The sequence below is a fragment of the Zootermopsis nevadensis genome, unplaced genomic scaffold, assembly GCF_977971745.1.
Source record: "Zootermopsis nevadensis isolate Lab colony 2312 unplaced genomic scaffold, Znev_1.0 Znev_ptg000016l, whole genome shotgun sequence".
Classification (NCBI taxonomy): Eukaryota; Metazoa; Arthropoda; class Insecta; order Blattodea; family Termopsidae; genus Zootermopsis; species Zootermopsis nevadensis.
This window is the reverse complement of record NW_028259148.1, coordinates 1,533,849-1,547,668: the sequence shown is the minus strand read 5'-3', so window position 1 is coordinate 1,547,668 and position 13,820 is coordinate 1,533,849. Positions and strand designations below refer to the sequence as shown.

General features: G+C 34.5%; 2 protein-coding genes across 3 annotated transcripts; both read left to right on the top strand.

Moving 5' to 3' along the window:
* Window positions 1-2,689: 2,689 nt before the first annotated feature.
* Window positions 2,690-7,129, top strand: LOC110831718 (4-vinylanisole receptor). The gene is made up of 6 exons (XM_022068032.2): window positions 2,690-2,878; window positions 3,535-4,488; window positions 5,195-5,294; window positions 5,460-5,561; window positions 5,709-5,864; window positions 6,455-7,129. The coding sequence occupies exons 1-6, from the start codon at window positions 2,865-2,867 to the stop codon at window positions 6,506-6,508; spliced, it is 1,380 nt and encodes a 459-aa protein (XP_021923724.2). The 5' UTR covers window positions 2,690-2,864; the 3' UTR covers window positions 6,509-7,129.
* Window positions 7,130-7,839: 710 nt separating this feature from the next.
* On the top strand, window positions 7,840-13,690 carry LOC110831722 (myrosinase 1). Of its 2 annotated transcripts, XM_022068038.2 has the most exons (11): window positions 7,841-8,022; window positions 8,566-8,699; window positions 9,188-9,322; window positions 9,670-9,792; window positions 10,113-10,296; window positions 10,748-10,842; window positions 11,375-11,522; window positions 11,724-11,872; window positions 12,329-12,463; window positions 12,973-13,079; window positions 13,192-13,690. In XM_022068038.2, the coding sequence occupies exons 1-11, from the start codon at window positions 7,884-7,886 to the stop codon at window positions 13,535-13,537; spliced, it is 1,695 nt and encodes a 564-aa protein (XP_021923730.2). In that variant the 5' UTR covers window positions 7,841-7,883; the 3' UTR covers window positions 13,538-13,690. The 2 variants fall into 2 exon arrangements, with proteins under 2 accessions (XP_021923731.2, XP_021923730.2); XM_022068039.2 differs by lacking the exons at window positions 10,748-10,842; window positions 11,375-11,522 and having other exon boundaries at window positions 7,840-8,022.
* The last annotated feature ends 130 nt before the right edge of the window (window positions 13,691-13,820 follow it).

Here is a 13,820-nt window from a genome sequence, read left to right as displayed (position 1 = left end):
CGTGGTTTGGAAAAATAATCTTCTGGGTGACATTTATTTGTTTTCTGAGTTAGTTGCTTAATTCTGTACAATGGCTCCTTATTACTTACTAATGCAATACGCTTAGATTCAGCAATAAGATTGATATTACGTAGAAAGTTCTCACTTCGCCCGCTAAAGTTTCCATACCGCTTTCATCAGATAGCTTCGGACTGAATTGTAGATCTCTTCGGTCAATAACACTGCTTAAAAAAAAAGATTCCAAATGTTTTAATTACAGTGAACTTAATGAGTAAGAGGAAAGTTCCACAGTCCGTTATATAATAGACAGGCCGTGTAATTACGAAACAAGAAGTACTTTAGAAATGTTTGGGAGTTTATTAACTCTCGAGTTTATTCTCGAAACATGGATTTGTTAATTTTTGGAATTCAATTTTTTTTTGGGGGGGGGAATCAATAAAGATGAACCATATATTATCAGACATTATTTTTTTACGAATGTTTGAAAAATATTGGGAAAAAAGTCTAATGTTATCCTTAATGTATCTTATAGTCCATTTATCATTTTATTATTTTCCTTTATTCTTGCTTCATTTTTGTTTAATTTCTTCCTTTTTTTGGTAAAATCAGTATTTGTGCGTGGTTTATAAAATAATATTTTTTTTTAAATTTTCGAAGTTAGCCTAAAGTTTTAAGAACCACTTTAGTCACCATCTTAAAACTATGGCATATCTAGTTCTTGAAACGTAGTGTAATTTTATAACATAACATCTGACGATGGACAAAGTCGGAATTCCCAACGAGCAAGATAATAAGTGTTGGTTGTTTGCTGATCATTTTCAGATATTTGCCTTATTCGATAATATTTGTGACTGCGTGTGTTTGGTCCTTTAATTTTTTTCGAAATTATTGACGGGAAACTTGGCAGTGGCGTATGTAGTTCTTTGCAAGAACACTTTTGCTTTTCCCGTGGCTTTAAAAAAAAAGCTGACTGCTTCTTACGAAGTTCAACTTAGACTGAATTTATAAGAAACAGTGAAGAATTTCTGCGTGTAGACATTAAATTATTAAATAATTTTAATTGGTGGAATAAATATTACTTTTTTGCGTCAGTTGTGTCCTTCGCGTGCCCTCTAGGGGATTCCATGGAAAAAGGTCTTGTAATTCGGTTGAGATGCAGCTTATGTATCATTATTATGAAAACAAAAAATCCGATCATAACCACTTAATCAAAAAAGAATTTTGTATTCCGAAAGTATTTTACTGCACGCAAGAATTTCTGCTGCAATATTAATCTCGTTTAGTAAGAGGACAGTTCAAAATGAAGCGTTGTGCCTGGTTATTTAATATTCTTTCAGACAACTTATTCCTGCAGACAAGTTAATACTAACATAATAATGCCTCATTTTCTACAGAAAACATGAAAACGAATTCTAAAGAAGTTAAGGAAACTTTTGAATAACCTCTTACTTAATTTATACTTTCTTCGCTGAAAGTTCATAAAATAAATGCATAATATTAAGGATATCTACTATTCCAGAGGTTGCCAAAGTGTGGGGCGCGCCCCCTTAGGGGGGCCCGTGTTCTTTGTATGAATTTTTTTTTAACGAAATATGGAGAAATATTTTTAACATCCTTTGATTGGTTGAGGCAGTTTGATTGTCTTACTCATAGCTAAATTTTATGTCAAATCTGTTTTTCTTGCACTTGTTCTGGAAGGGGGGCGTGAAATTTATTAAATGTTTTAAGGGGGGCACAAGGTATAAAAGTTTGGAAACCTCTATACTATTCTGATATGCTTTTCTGAATAAAATTAACCAACTAAGCCGCTGAGCTAAGTCCTTCAAAAGTTAAAAAAAATCCCTGATCTATCAATAAAGTCCCTCTTTTTCTGGATTATGAACAAAAGAACGCTTCGGTGGTTTCTTTCCTCAACCAGATAAATCTAGTCCACCTTCACGTCTTGTTTCTATGACATTAGTTCTAATATTTCCCTTCCATCTACGCTTAGGTCTTCCAAGTAGACTCTTTCTTTTCATTTTAGCACCAAAGTTCTTTATGTCATCCTCACATTTTTCTTAGGTGGTGCATAATACGTTAATGAAAAATGAAAAATATTTCACTAATTGCTCATTAGGTTACCGTCATTTCATAAAGATGTTATCTGAGAAATATTAAAAGTTAAAATAGATTATGGTTTAGTATATGAAGTATACGTTGCATGCTTTAATTTCCTGATTGACTTAAGGTAAAAAGATGGCAGCATTAGAACTGTCTGAAAATATTCGTGAGAGAACTCCGCGAGTCTTCTGATTAAACGAAAATTTTAAAAATGAGTTTGGGTTTTTGATCAATTCATTAAATATTCTTAACCTAAAATAAAACTTGTTGAATTGCACAAAACTCTGCCTTGTACTAAGACTATCATAGCCTATAATTCTGTCGATAGGCACTTTACGTATTTTCTCATAACGTATCAGAAAATTTAAACATCTTACTTTATAAATATCTTATTTTTTTTAAAAAAAAATCTTTTTATGTGCGTGTTCTTTATTCAGGAATTTAATATGTAAATAATAGCATGTCTAGATTCAGGAATAAAAATATCATGAGAAGAGAGATTTAAATAATGTTATACAATTTGTTTTATTTTGATAAAACGTTGTAAATGATAACATCATTCATACACACAGTATAATTTATCCTCATTTTAGAAAAAAAAAATTTTCTCTGTATACGTTTGAGTCACTTGATTTTTATAAAAATCAGAAAACTGTAAAGGAAAAATTTACCAACATTAAATAATCTTTTCCGGAGACACCGAAGGGCTCGTCCTTCAGTACATTGTATGCCCAACGTCGAAAGTAAAACATTTTCTTTTAGAGATGAAGACTATAAGGTAAGTGTAATAATACAGATACTTTATTAGCAATATAAATGTCCGGCTTCACCTGATTCTGTGTTACGATTTCTAGAATAAGGTTTAATTAAATATATGCTTATCGTGTTTTCAATTAAACTAGGTCCGCTAACTAACTAACTAACTAAAAGGAAAGAAACCCTTTTTGAGAATCTACCATACTTACACGTAATCAAGAGATTTCTCACCTTTATGGATTACCAATATTAACTACCACGTCCAGAAAGTCCTCCAGTCTTGAGTCAACCCCTCCAAATCTGTTTCCTTAAGATCCATTTTAATATTATCCTCCCATCTACGCCAAGGTCTTCTGACTAGCGTCTTTCCTTATGAATTTCTGGTCAAAATCATCTTCAATGATTTTATCATCTCATAATATTTCGTGTCATTTGATCCAAACATTCTCAATCTGCGTTATTCCCTTCACGTGAAATATCATGTCTTACAACCATACAAAACAACAGGCAAAAAACTCTATAAACTTCATTGTATTTATTCTCCTTGAAATCCATAGATCATAGCTATGATCTATGCTTTAAACACAGAAAAAGGCGCATTCAGAAGTTCATTGTTTCAACATTTATTCTGGTTTCAAGAACGACAATAATCTAATGTTCGTTTTAATTATTTTCAAGGGAGTTGTCTGGAACAGACCAGAAGCAGATTGCAATCCCAGCGACTGGAAAGAATGCCGACGAAACGGAAGAGAATTCTGTATACGAACTACAGATTTTTAAGTTGAACTTTGCCCTCCTGACTTACTCTGGTCTGTGGATTCCAGAGTCATCAAGCAAGCTTTCAAAAATACTCTATAATGTCTTCCCACTGTTACAGCTTACTCACATGGCAATTACAATAGGTTCTCAGGTGATCGCTATGGTTATATATTGGGGTAATATGAGGGTAATTACTTATACCCTTGGTACTACAATGGGTTGTGTCATAACCTGTTGTGACTACATCAACTTCATGTATCGTAAACGTACAGTTTTAGAAATGGTTCATCATATGAAGACCGAGTTCATTGCGAAAATGAGACCGAAATATAGGAATTTGCTTGATTCGACTGAACGCGAAGCTAAATTCCTCACCATTTTGAGGGTCGTCTTGGCTGTGTTAGCTATTACTTCCGCGGGGCTCCTACCGATTATCAACAAAGACGCGTCCGCTGTAGACATCGATTTTAAAAATATGACCACGGAGCAGATCATTACAGAAAAATTAGTACTTGTGATGTACATACCATTTGAATTTCGTGAATCGCCTCAGTATGAAATGACATTTCTCTACCAAATTCTTTCTGCTAGTATGATGGTATTTTCTAGCCAATCAGTTGATTTGTTGTTAATGATTTTAATGAGTCTGTTGGCTGCCCGGTTTAAAATTTTGGGAAAGTTGTTAGATGAAATGAATGAGAATATTTCTGAGGACAAAATAAATTACGAGGACTATATCTTACCGGATGACTTCAGCGCCCACAGTAGTAATTTCGAAGGGATTCCGGATGAGACGGCTTTATCAGGGGACAAGGATGACCCCTTTAGACTATACCTCGTTGACTGCATCAGACAACATGAATCGGCGATACAGTAAGTAAACTACGTTTCTCAAATAATTCAAATTCACGATGTCCAGGTTCCTGGATTGTTATTATTTTTGCTGGAATTTCTCATTTGCTAAAATTGTTCACAGTTTCCACTCTCGAAGATTAAGAATTGAAACATAAAAAATGAATGTACCCCTGTCTAGCTCTGGTAAAGACAAGAAATCTTATGCAAATTAAATATTTATGATACGAAGTCGGGATTATTTACTGTAGACATTCGTATCGATACAAATTAATAACTGTAATGCTTATAAATTGGCTCTTTTTTCGCATATGTTGCCATATAATTAACATAAATTAAATATTGTTCTATTTGTCCGTTCACGTTAAAAATAATATTTACTGATTGTAAATAATACACATTATAACAACGCGGTTTCATTATAAATATCTGATTAATGCTGTTTAGGGAGATAATCTTTGTTTATTCGTAGAATAATCAGAAACCCATGAACATACTTTTCGGGCAGAATTACCAGGTATTGGATTTTAAAATAGGTGGATCATATAGTTACCACTGAGTGTTAAAATGTCGTGACAAATGCGAATCAACAATTTATGAATTTTAATGTGTAAAACTATGCCACGCTCTCCTTCAGATGCTATGTTTAAGTTCTTAGTGGTGTAAGTGTCATTTAACGGTAATGTAATTTATTTTAAAATTTACACGAACGCTTTAAATATTCCAGATTCACCTATAAATTAAATAATGTGGTGAGCATAGCCGGAATGTTGCAGATGATAAATATTCCCATTATGATGTGTGCCACTGGGTATCAGGTGACTCAGGTGAGTTATGAATAGGATCACACCTCAGAAATTTGCCTAAAAATATAATGGGCAAAGATTAAATTATTTTGCTACGTTCATCTCATAGTAATTTATTTTCAGGCCTATATTTTACCTTTCGTGTATTCAATAACAAATTTCTTTGTTACTTTTTGTTTGTTGCAGGGACTTAATATAAATGAATTTTGCAAGTTCCTGACTTTGCTCGTACTGATTATGTACAAGTTATTTGTGTACTGTTGGTTCGGACAAGATGTCCTAGATCAGGTGAGAGTAATCTAATAACTTTCAATAATTTTTCACATTTTACAGTCACAACAAAACAGATTCACTGCTTATGAGAATTTTTTTTTTAAATATAACTTTAAAATATTATTACAGATAATAGAGTTATATAAACTATTTTTTTAACAGAGTGAGGCAGTGCAGACTTCTCTTTATGGAACAGACTGGTACAAACTCAAAAATTCCTACAAAAGTCTCATTCCTACGATGCTCATGCGAGCTACGAGAGCTGTAAAACTGAGAAATGGAGTCTTCAACGAGCTCCACTTTGCTTCGTATTCAGCGGTGAATATTAACGTTTTATTATTTATTCCTTGCATTTTAAATGAAGAAATTTTATCATCAAGTTACGAGAATTATTTACTTTCAAATAAAATGTGATAATAGCATTATAACCTGCGATACAAATTAGTTGAGGAACACAGAAAAAACACTTTCATATGCTTGTATGAAGATTATACATCGTAATTCTCGTATTAGGTATCACGAGAATAATATTTTCCATGCCTCTTATTGAAGTAAATAGTTCGCTGCTTTACACTTCAGTGCATATTTCCATTGATCTTATAATTTTTAATGGCATCTGACGGCAAATTCTTGTGGGACTCCTATATTTCTTCAAAATATTATCGAATATTAATCTAAAATTTATTAAGGTATCACGTTTCAAATTTCGTAAACCACAAGCTCCATCAATATATTACGTACAGACATACATATCGTATATTAAATATTATTGTATCGTGATTACAGAATTTCGTGGATTTTAGAAATATAATTATATGTGGTTTACACAGATAAACATTCCGTTCATCTTAACCTGAGAATCTGTAGAAAATATAGGGTGTTCTGACATATTTCAATTTGTTTTTCAGGTACTAAACACCGCGTATTCATACATTGCGTTACTTCGTCAGTTCAATGAATAATAGAAACTACGTTGGAAAGCTCATTTTAATATTGAATTGTCATTAAACATAAAATAATTAGTAGATACAAATTAATTATGAAATAACTTTATATTCGTTCTGCAGTTTTTAAAGTATATGCTATATTTTAGTGTCTGGTGTTAAATGTTCTCAAATTTGAACTGAAATATTGTGTTCTGTTTGGACGTTTTTGCAAGAAATTTAAAATCAATTTCATTAAAATGTTTGGAGTTTAACAGGACTGCATATGGCAGCCCTTTCACGTATTGCCAGTAGTACCAGTGATAGAGGTAGTATTAGCCATCTACGTAATAAATGTACTTAATAGTAGTAGTGGTCTATTACAAGATAATAATCCCATCAGTTACAGTACAGATATGCCTAACAGTAACTAATGATAATTCTAGTTAAATAAACCACTTCTTTCGCGAAATATAGAAACACAGAAGTGACTACGTTCTAGATAACATTTCGTTAAAACACAACTCAAGCTAAGTTAAAATGTCACCAGTAAGTTTATTTATATATTTATTTTCACAGTCTATACACAAACGTTGTAATTAAATGATGTTGTTAAAATTATATAATATTAAAACATTATGTAGTATAAAATATTATATTTTGGCGCTTTTTATCGTAAATACGATTTTACATTATTTATTTTTTTATTTATTTATTTATTTTAAAATCGTATTTACGATAAAAAGCGCCAAAATATAATATTTTATACTACATAATGTTTTAATATTATATAATTTTAACAACATCATTTAATTACAACGTTTGTGTATAGACTGTGAAAATAAATATATATTTAATTAACACAAACATGACGCATTTAAGCTACAAAAAGTTTATTTAGTATAGTCGTAACAAATCAACTTGCAACAGCAGACTTTTGTCTGTAATAAAAGAACACCAATGACCTCAAAATAAAATAAACATATGTAAACTAAGAGTTCAGACATATTTGGTTATTATTCGAGAATAGTTCATTCTGTATGCCCCACACTGACCAATAATTTTATCTACAATAAACCTCTTAATCTACGTATTTGTTTATTTTTGAATAATTAACAGCACGTCCTTCGTTGAACCCGATCTCAAGTGGGTTTTTTTAGAACCGGTTCCTTTCTCCCTGACATCCCCTGAACCGTAAAAAATTCTTATTTTTGCTTTGGGTATGGACAATGTACAGAACAAACCAATACAGAAATATATTTCACTGTATCTTCAGTACCGTAGGATATTTACTGATAAAAGTTCAGCTGGGTTTGCCAAAGAGATAGCGAGTTCAGCTTTAACTACGCAACGCTGCCCTCCTTGATAGCAGTTCAGCAGACAGAAGTTCACAGTCGGTGAAGGACTGCTGACGATGCTGGTATCCGTGACTCTGGTCTTTGTCGCTCTGGGCAAAGTTGTACAATGTCTTAGCAATTACACCTTCCCGCCAGACTTCCGGTTTGGAGTTGCCACAGCTTCGTATCAGATCGAGGGGGCATGGAACACAGACGGTAAGCAGTTCATGTCACTAGAAATACGTGCTCTATGGATTATGCAGAAATTCCAACACGTAGGTCTTTCTTGCACTGGTTTATGGCCTTCCACAATTTTTGACGTAAATACGTCTATACGGAAGGGTCATTTATCAAACAATGAAAGGAAAATGTGTAAGATCCATATCAACAATGTGTAAATATGGATCGACAACAATGGTCAGCTTGCGTTCATTGTTATGTTACCTAGAAAACGTCAAGGAAATATTTAGAATAAAGCCAATATATAAACTTCCTTTCCGTATAGACGTATTTACGTCAGATTCTCCGGAACCGTGGTTCCACTGACAATTTTGTATTTTGTTCGCCTTTTGGATTTCAATATTCATCCTTCAATTTGATTGGCTATCCACTCAGCGCGCAGAGACTCGATAAACTAATTTATGTATCGATATTTTATACGAAATTTAATCTAAATCAGTATACTAACCGGTATAAGGGATGCACAAAGACGGGCGATAAGTGGTTTGAGGGTCACGTGTCAGCTGATTTGGTTTCCAGGAAAGGGGGAGAGTATCTGGGACAGAATGACTCATCAACATCCTGACTGGATAGCGGACGGTCTCAACGGAGACGTAGCCGCCGATTCGTACCATTTGTATAAGGAGGATGTACGTGCTCTTAAGGAATTGGGAGTAAGTGACATGACCAAATTGTCAAGACGCCATTTTCTGTCATTTTTAATATTGTTTAGATAATTGTATATTAGTGTTGTTATGGCAACATCCCAGAATATATAACTTGTCCCATGACGGGATCATTAAATCGATATATATCCTTGATGTTGAGTGTATGTAGACACTTTAAATACATAATTTTCCACCTACGTGTGCAAGGATACTTAGTTTAAGTGTTAATTATGAATCCTACTAGGCCAAATCCGTGGGAGCTTAAGAAATAACCTTAAATGTCTTATTAGAGCATCTAATTTACATGTCAAATTTAAGCGGTGATATTTTAATACTGGCTTCGTAGATTTTTTCAACACTTGCTTAATTAATTAATTAATTACAAGTTTTGGGTCAGAAAAGATTTGTTTCTGCGTGCTATAAATTTTTGTTTTAAATTCCTGGCGTTTACGTACTGAAAGCTGAATTTTTTTTTAAAAAAAAACGTGTTACAGGTTGGTGTGTATCGTTTCTCAATTTCATGGCCACGAATTTTACCGACCGGAGATGTCGACGTTGTAAACAAGTTAGGAATTGCTTACTACAATAATCTCATCAATGAACTACTAGCTAATGGTATCGAACCAATGGTAAGTTGATCTCAGTTAATCGTAAATATGATATTCAAGGTTCTCACGACGATTTAAAATGACGATGTTGGTCTTCTGAGTTGTGACGTCATGAGGACGTTTAGGTAGATACCAACATCTATGAGAAACTGCTGTCTCTGTCTTCAGATCTGAATGTTGCGTTGCAACTCACATGAATAATGTCGTTATATTGATAATCTTATTCAGTTAAAAATCTCTACTACAGATTTAAAACATACTTACGTTGTTTTTTCGCCATTAGGCCATGTGTTTACGATATCGGCATTAAATTATTATTGATGTTGGTTATTTGCCTTCCTTAAACCTCTCGGTTATTTATTTCGTAGGTCACAATGTATCATTGGGATCTACCTCAGGCACTCCAGGATATTGGCGGATGGCCTAATCAAGTGATTGCTGATTATTTTGAAGAATATGCGCGCGTACTTTTTACTCACTTTGGCGACAGAGTAAGTAAGCAATCAATTCGTTGTTGTGGTCAGGGCAGATTAAAAGAAAGATTTTGCATACATAAAATCACTTCAACTTATTTTATTTTCAATACGTACTGTACTAGTAAGAAATATTATTGCATTTTATTCAAAATACTAGGCAAATATTATAATTTCACACGTTAGATCCATTCAACAATTAACTTTTAACAACTTCACATCAACCGTCTACATAACCTCACAATAATATTTAACTTAGGCTCTAACCCTTCCTCGTCTCGCTCTGTGGTACATAGTACGCTAAAAAACAATTGCCTGTACAAAGCGCATTGTTTTAGGTGAAATTGTGGCTCACATTCAACGAACCGCTGTCATTTTGTGCTGGGTATGGCGAATGGAGGGCAGGTGCTCCCGGAATTGATGCTCACGGCATTGGCGATTACATGTCAGCACACACCGTACTCCACGCCCATGCCCGAGTGTATCATCTCTACGACAATGTGTTTAGAAAGAAACAGAAAGGTATACAAATTTTGAAAATAAATAGCATTTACAGCAAACATTTCTGTCATGTTTCGTGAGATTGTAATAGTACAAATCGCGTGTTGTAGATGGCTCTACCAACAGTAGTTGTAGTGCCTTATTCAGCCGATATGTGGCTCTGGCAGTAATATAATAGACGCGTGATTATAATGCTTAAAATTATGGTAGAAGAAAGACAAAAGAAGGGCGAAGAACGAAATCGTTGGACACTGTTGGAAGCACGGCGTATTGGAAACATGAATAAACATAACCTATATTGATACGTGTTTATATGTTGTGCTCGCATTTGTGCTTGTGTTGATTTGGTAGTTGCTGGTTGACATGTCTGAAGTTTCTGACTAGTAACATTCGACTTTTCGCTATGGGTTTTAATTAGAAATTAAACACAAAAGATGAAGTATACTTGGATCACCGGTTAAACGTTCTGCAGGTCAGATAGGGATCACTCTCGACTCCGAATGGGCTGACCCTTTCGACGGAACTGTCGAGAGTAAAGAAGCAGCCGAAAGAGAACTCCAATTTCAAGTAAGTTCTTCTTTAATTTCACGGTTTTTATTTCTACTTAACAAAGCGGAGATTGGCGTGGCACGTAACACGGAAATATGTTAGCCTAGCCAAAATATGCCATTCACTTCTTATCTGTGACTTCTATGTTTTTTCTGCTTGTTCGTCTCAGCCATTTTATGATTATGCTTATTATTTCATGTGTTGGCTCCCTGATTCTCCGCTGTTCGCTTGGCTTTTGTTTTATAACGTTAATCTGTATAGGATTCAATGTCATTGTTACCCTGTCTTATTTACTACTTTAAAACACAATGGTAAATGGCTTTCCCATGGTATATTTATGTGTTTCGTGTGATTCACAACGCAAAGCTTCATTTTTTATACATCATTAACGAATTATTGGTCCTTATAATAGTGATTATCTTTCTTTTTTGAGGTAGAAACTAATTTTTAAACATTATTTACACGCAATTCTTGCCACAGATGGTTACGTTATAGTTAAGACACAATGAACTCGATTCCATCAGCGTTCTTTTAAAACGTATTGTTCCAGCTGGGCTGGTTCGCACACCCGATATTCAGTTCTGAAGGCGATTATCCACGTGTTATGAAAGAGCGAATTTTAAATAACAGCTTAAAAGAAGGTCGAACTAGATCTCGTTTTCCGACCTTCAGCAGGAAAGAGGTTAAATACGTCCAAGGTTAGTTACTTAAGTCTATATAAGATGGCGTATCAAGACGTGTTGTCTGGAGTTTTAATTTATATACCATGAAGGTATAATTAATATTTCAGAGCTACTTAAATTATACATTTAAACGTACTTGAATATAATCAGTAAGCACAGTTTTAGATTTAATATTTGTCACAGGAGCCACTAGGAGCAGAAATGTCTTATTTTCAGGGACTTCTGACTTCTTTGGTCTGAACCACTATACGACAAACTTGGCAAGATCTGGCGCTGTTGGAGAGACTCCATCCTTAATTCGAGACGCCGGAGTGCAGATGATCTTAGATCCCAGTTGGCCAAGCTCAGCTTCTGCTTGGCTTAAGGTGTGAGACTGACCCTAAATTTTAACTCTATAGATGACATTTTTCATTTCGCTTTTGTGTCTCATTAATAGGTTACTTCGTCTATCCACACATGAGTGTTCATGTTTTCATACCAAAGCAGATACGTCAATGAACTATCAGATGTAGATAAGTTTCAGCATTTTTTAATCAACTGAGCATTTATCAGCATCTCAAGAAGATCTGTGTTCCATGGACGTGTTTTCACGTTTCAGAGGTCCTTGCTACCTAAATCACTCATCTCCCTGATGATGGAAGCAGCAAGGACCTCTGAAACGTCATAAAAAGTTCCACCATACTACATGACGCAACTGATGATCGAGGCAGCAAGGACCTCTGAAAAGTCGATAAACTTCTAACTTCTACTAGACTACATGGCGCAACAACCCAGAAGATGGTGGAAAAATGAAATATTATACTGGAGGTACTTTCTTCCAGGTGGTGCCGTGGGGTTTTCGAAAGCTTCTTGTGTGGATAGCAAAGGAGTACAATAACCCACCTGTTTATGTCACAGAGAATGGATTTTCAGATCACGGAGAGCTGAGAGACACCAACAGAACAAAGTACATAACGGTAAGTAAGACTACAGAATATTAAACACAAATTTTAATTGCCGTGTACAATTAGAAAGGTTACGACCACGTGAATTATTAATTTTAAACCACCTTCGTCATGTATACGTTTTGAATCATTACAAATATTTTTATTGAATACGAAATGCATTTATTTCTGAATCTCCTTACTAGAATTTAATAGAATTTCTTCATTTTTAATTAGGGTATTTATAAATCATCGTGTCTCATTCATTTAAAGTTCCTTCTAACGTTTATGGGCCTACCTAATGGCATATTGCGAGACAGAGGTTAAAAGTAATGACGATAAAGCATCTCCCTGTTTTAGCCCATTCTGAATACGAAATGCATCACACAAATATTTCCCTAAATGAACTTCATTATATTAGCAATACGTAATAGTTTACTTAATATAAATTATTCATTGCTTTCCAACAGGATTTACAAAATGAAAAAATTCCATTTGTGTGGTTTTGAAAACCAAATATGACCGTGATTGATTTGTTTCAGAGCTACCTATCGGAATTGCTGAAAGCAATCCATGAAGATGGCTGCAACGTGATTGGCTACACAGCGTGGAGCCTTATTGATAACTACGAATGGATGAGCGGTTATACGTAAGTAACTCTGTCAGATCCCAGTCTTGAGGACTGTGCCGGTTACGTAAGTCGAGAAATAATTTTAACATTAATATAAATCAGCTGATATCAAGGTCATCTGTGGTTTCAGGGAGAAGTTTGGCATGTACTACGTGAATTACAGTGATCCAGCCCGACCACGCGTCCCCAAAGACTCGTCTCGCGTCATGGCTGAAATTATCCGTACACGTCAGCTACCACAACAGTACTCGCAAGAGGATGACGTGAAATTGGGTATAAATGACAATTCGCTACTTCATACCGTTCAAAATTTAGATCTAGGCTTACAAGATAAATTGCAATGGCAGCGTTTTCAGAGGGTCAAATTGGAACCTGGTGTACCAGACATTCCAAATCCGCAAGAGATTTCTGAAGAGAAAGACATACAGAAAGAATTTGTTGCAGAGGTTGGTAAAACTGAGGTAAAAATGGGATAAAAATGTCATGGTGTGGTGTGAAATTAAACAAATATTGGTTGTAAAATTTTAAAAAATGGAGAATATGAATAATCTCTACATGTACAGTTCACCCTGCTCTGTGGTTTTCCTGTGAACTAACATAATAAATTGAAGTGGTGTTATTCAGTGAAATTACCTAACCTCATTTTATCCATAAATTTCTTTGTCTTTGCCGTATCAAGACCAACCCACGGTTTTCAGCCATTGGTTTACAGGTGACTCTCCCCCCGTGGGCAGATCTCAGCTCCATCTAGTGCATAGA

What these genes read in the sequence shown, in the direction of transcription:
- LOC110831718 (XM_022068032.2), top strand. An exon ending in CTGGGTATCAGGTGACTCAG is followed by an intron (nt 5,295 to 5,459) that starts GTGAGTTATGAA and finishes TGTTTGTTGCAG; the next exon opens with GGACTTAATATAAATGAATT. An exon ending in ACTTTGCTTCGTATTCAGCG is followed by an intron (nt 5,865 to 6,454) that starts GTGAATATTAAC and finishes TTTGTTTTTCAG; the next exon opens with GTACTAAACACCGCGTATTC.
- LOC110831722 (XM_022068038.2), top strand. Translation starts at nt 7,884, where the DNA reads ATGCTGGTATCCGTGACTCTGGTCTTTGTCGCTCTGGGCAAAGTTGTA. An exon ending in TTACTCACTTTGGCGACAGA is followed by an intron (nt 9,793 to 10,112) that starts GTAAGTAAGCAA and finishes GCATTGTTTTAG; the next exon opens with GTGAAATTGTGGCTCACATT. An exon ending in GTTTAGAAAGAAACAGAAAG is followed by an intron (nt 10,297 to 10,747) that starts GTATACAAATTT and finishes AACGTTCTGCAG; the next exon opens with GTCAGATAGGGATCACTCTC.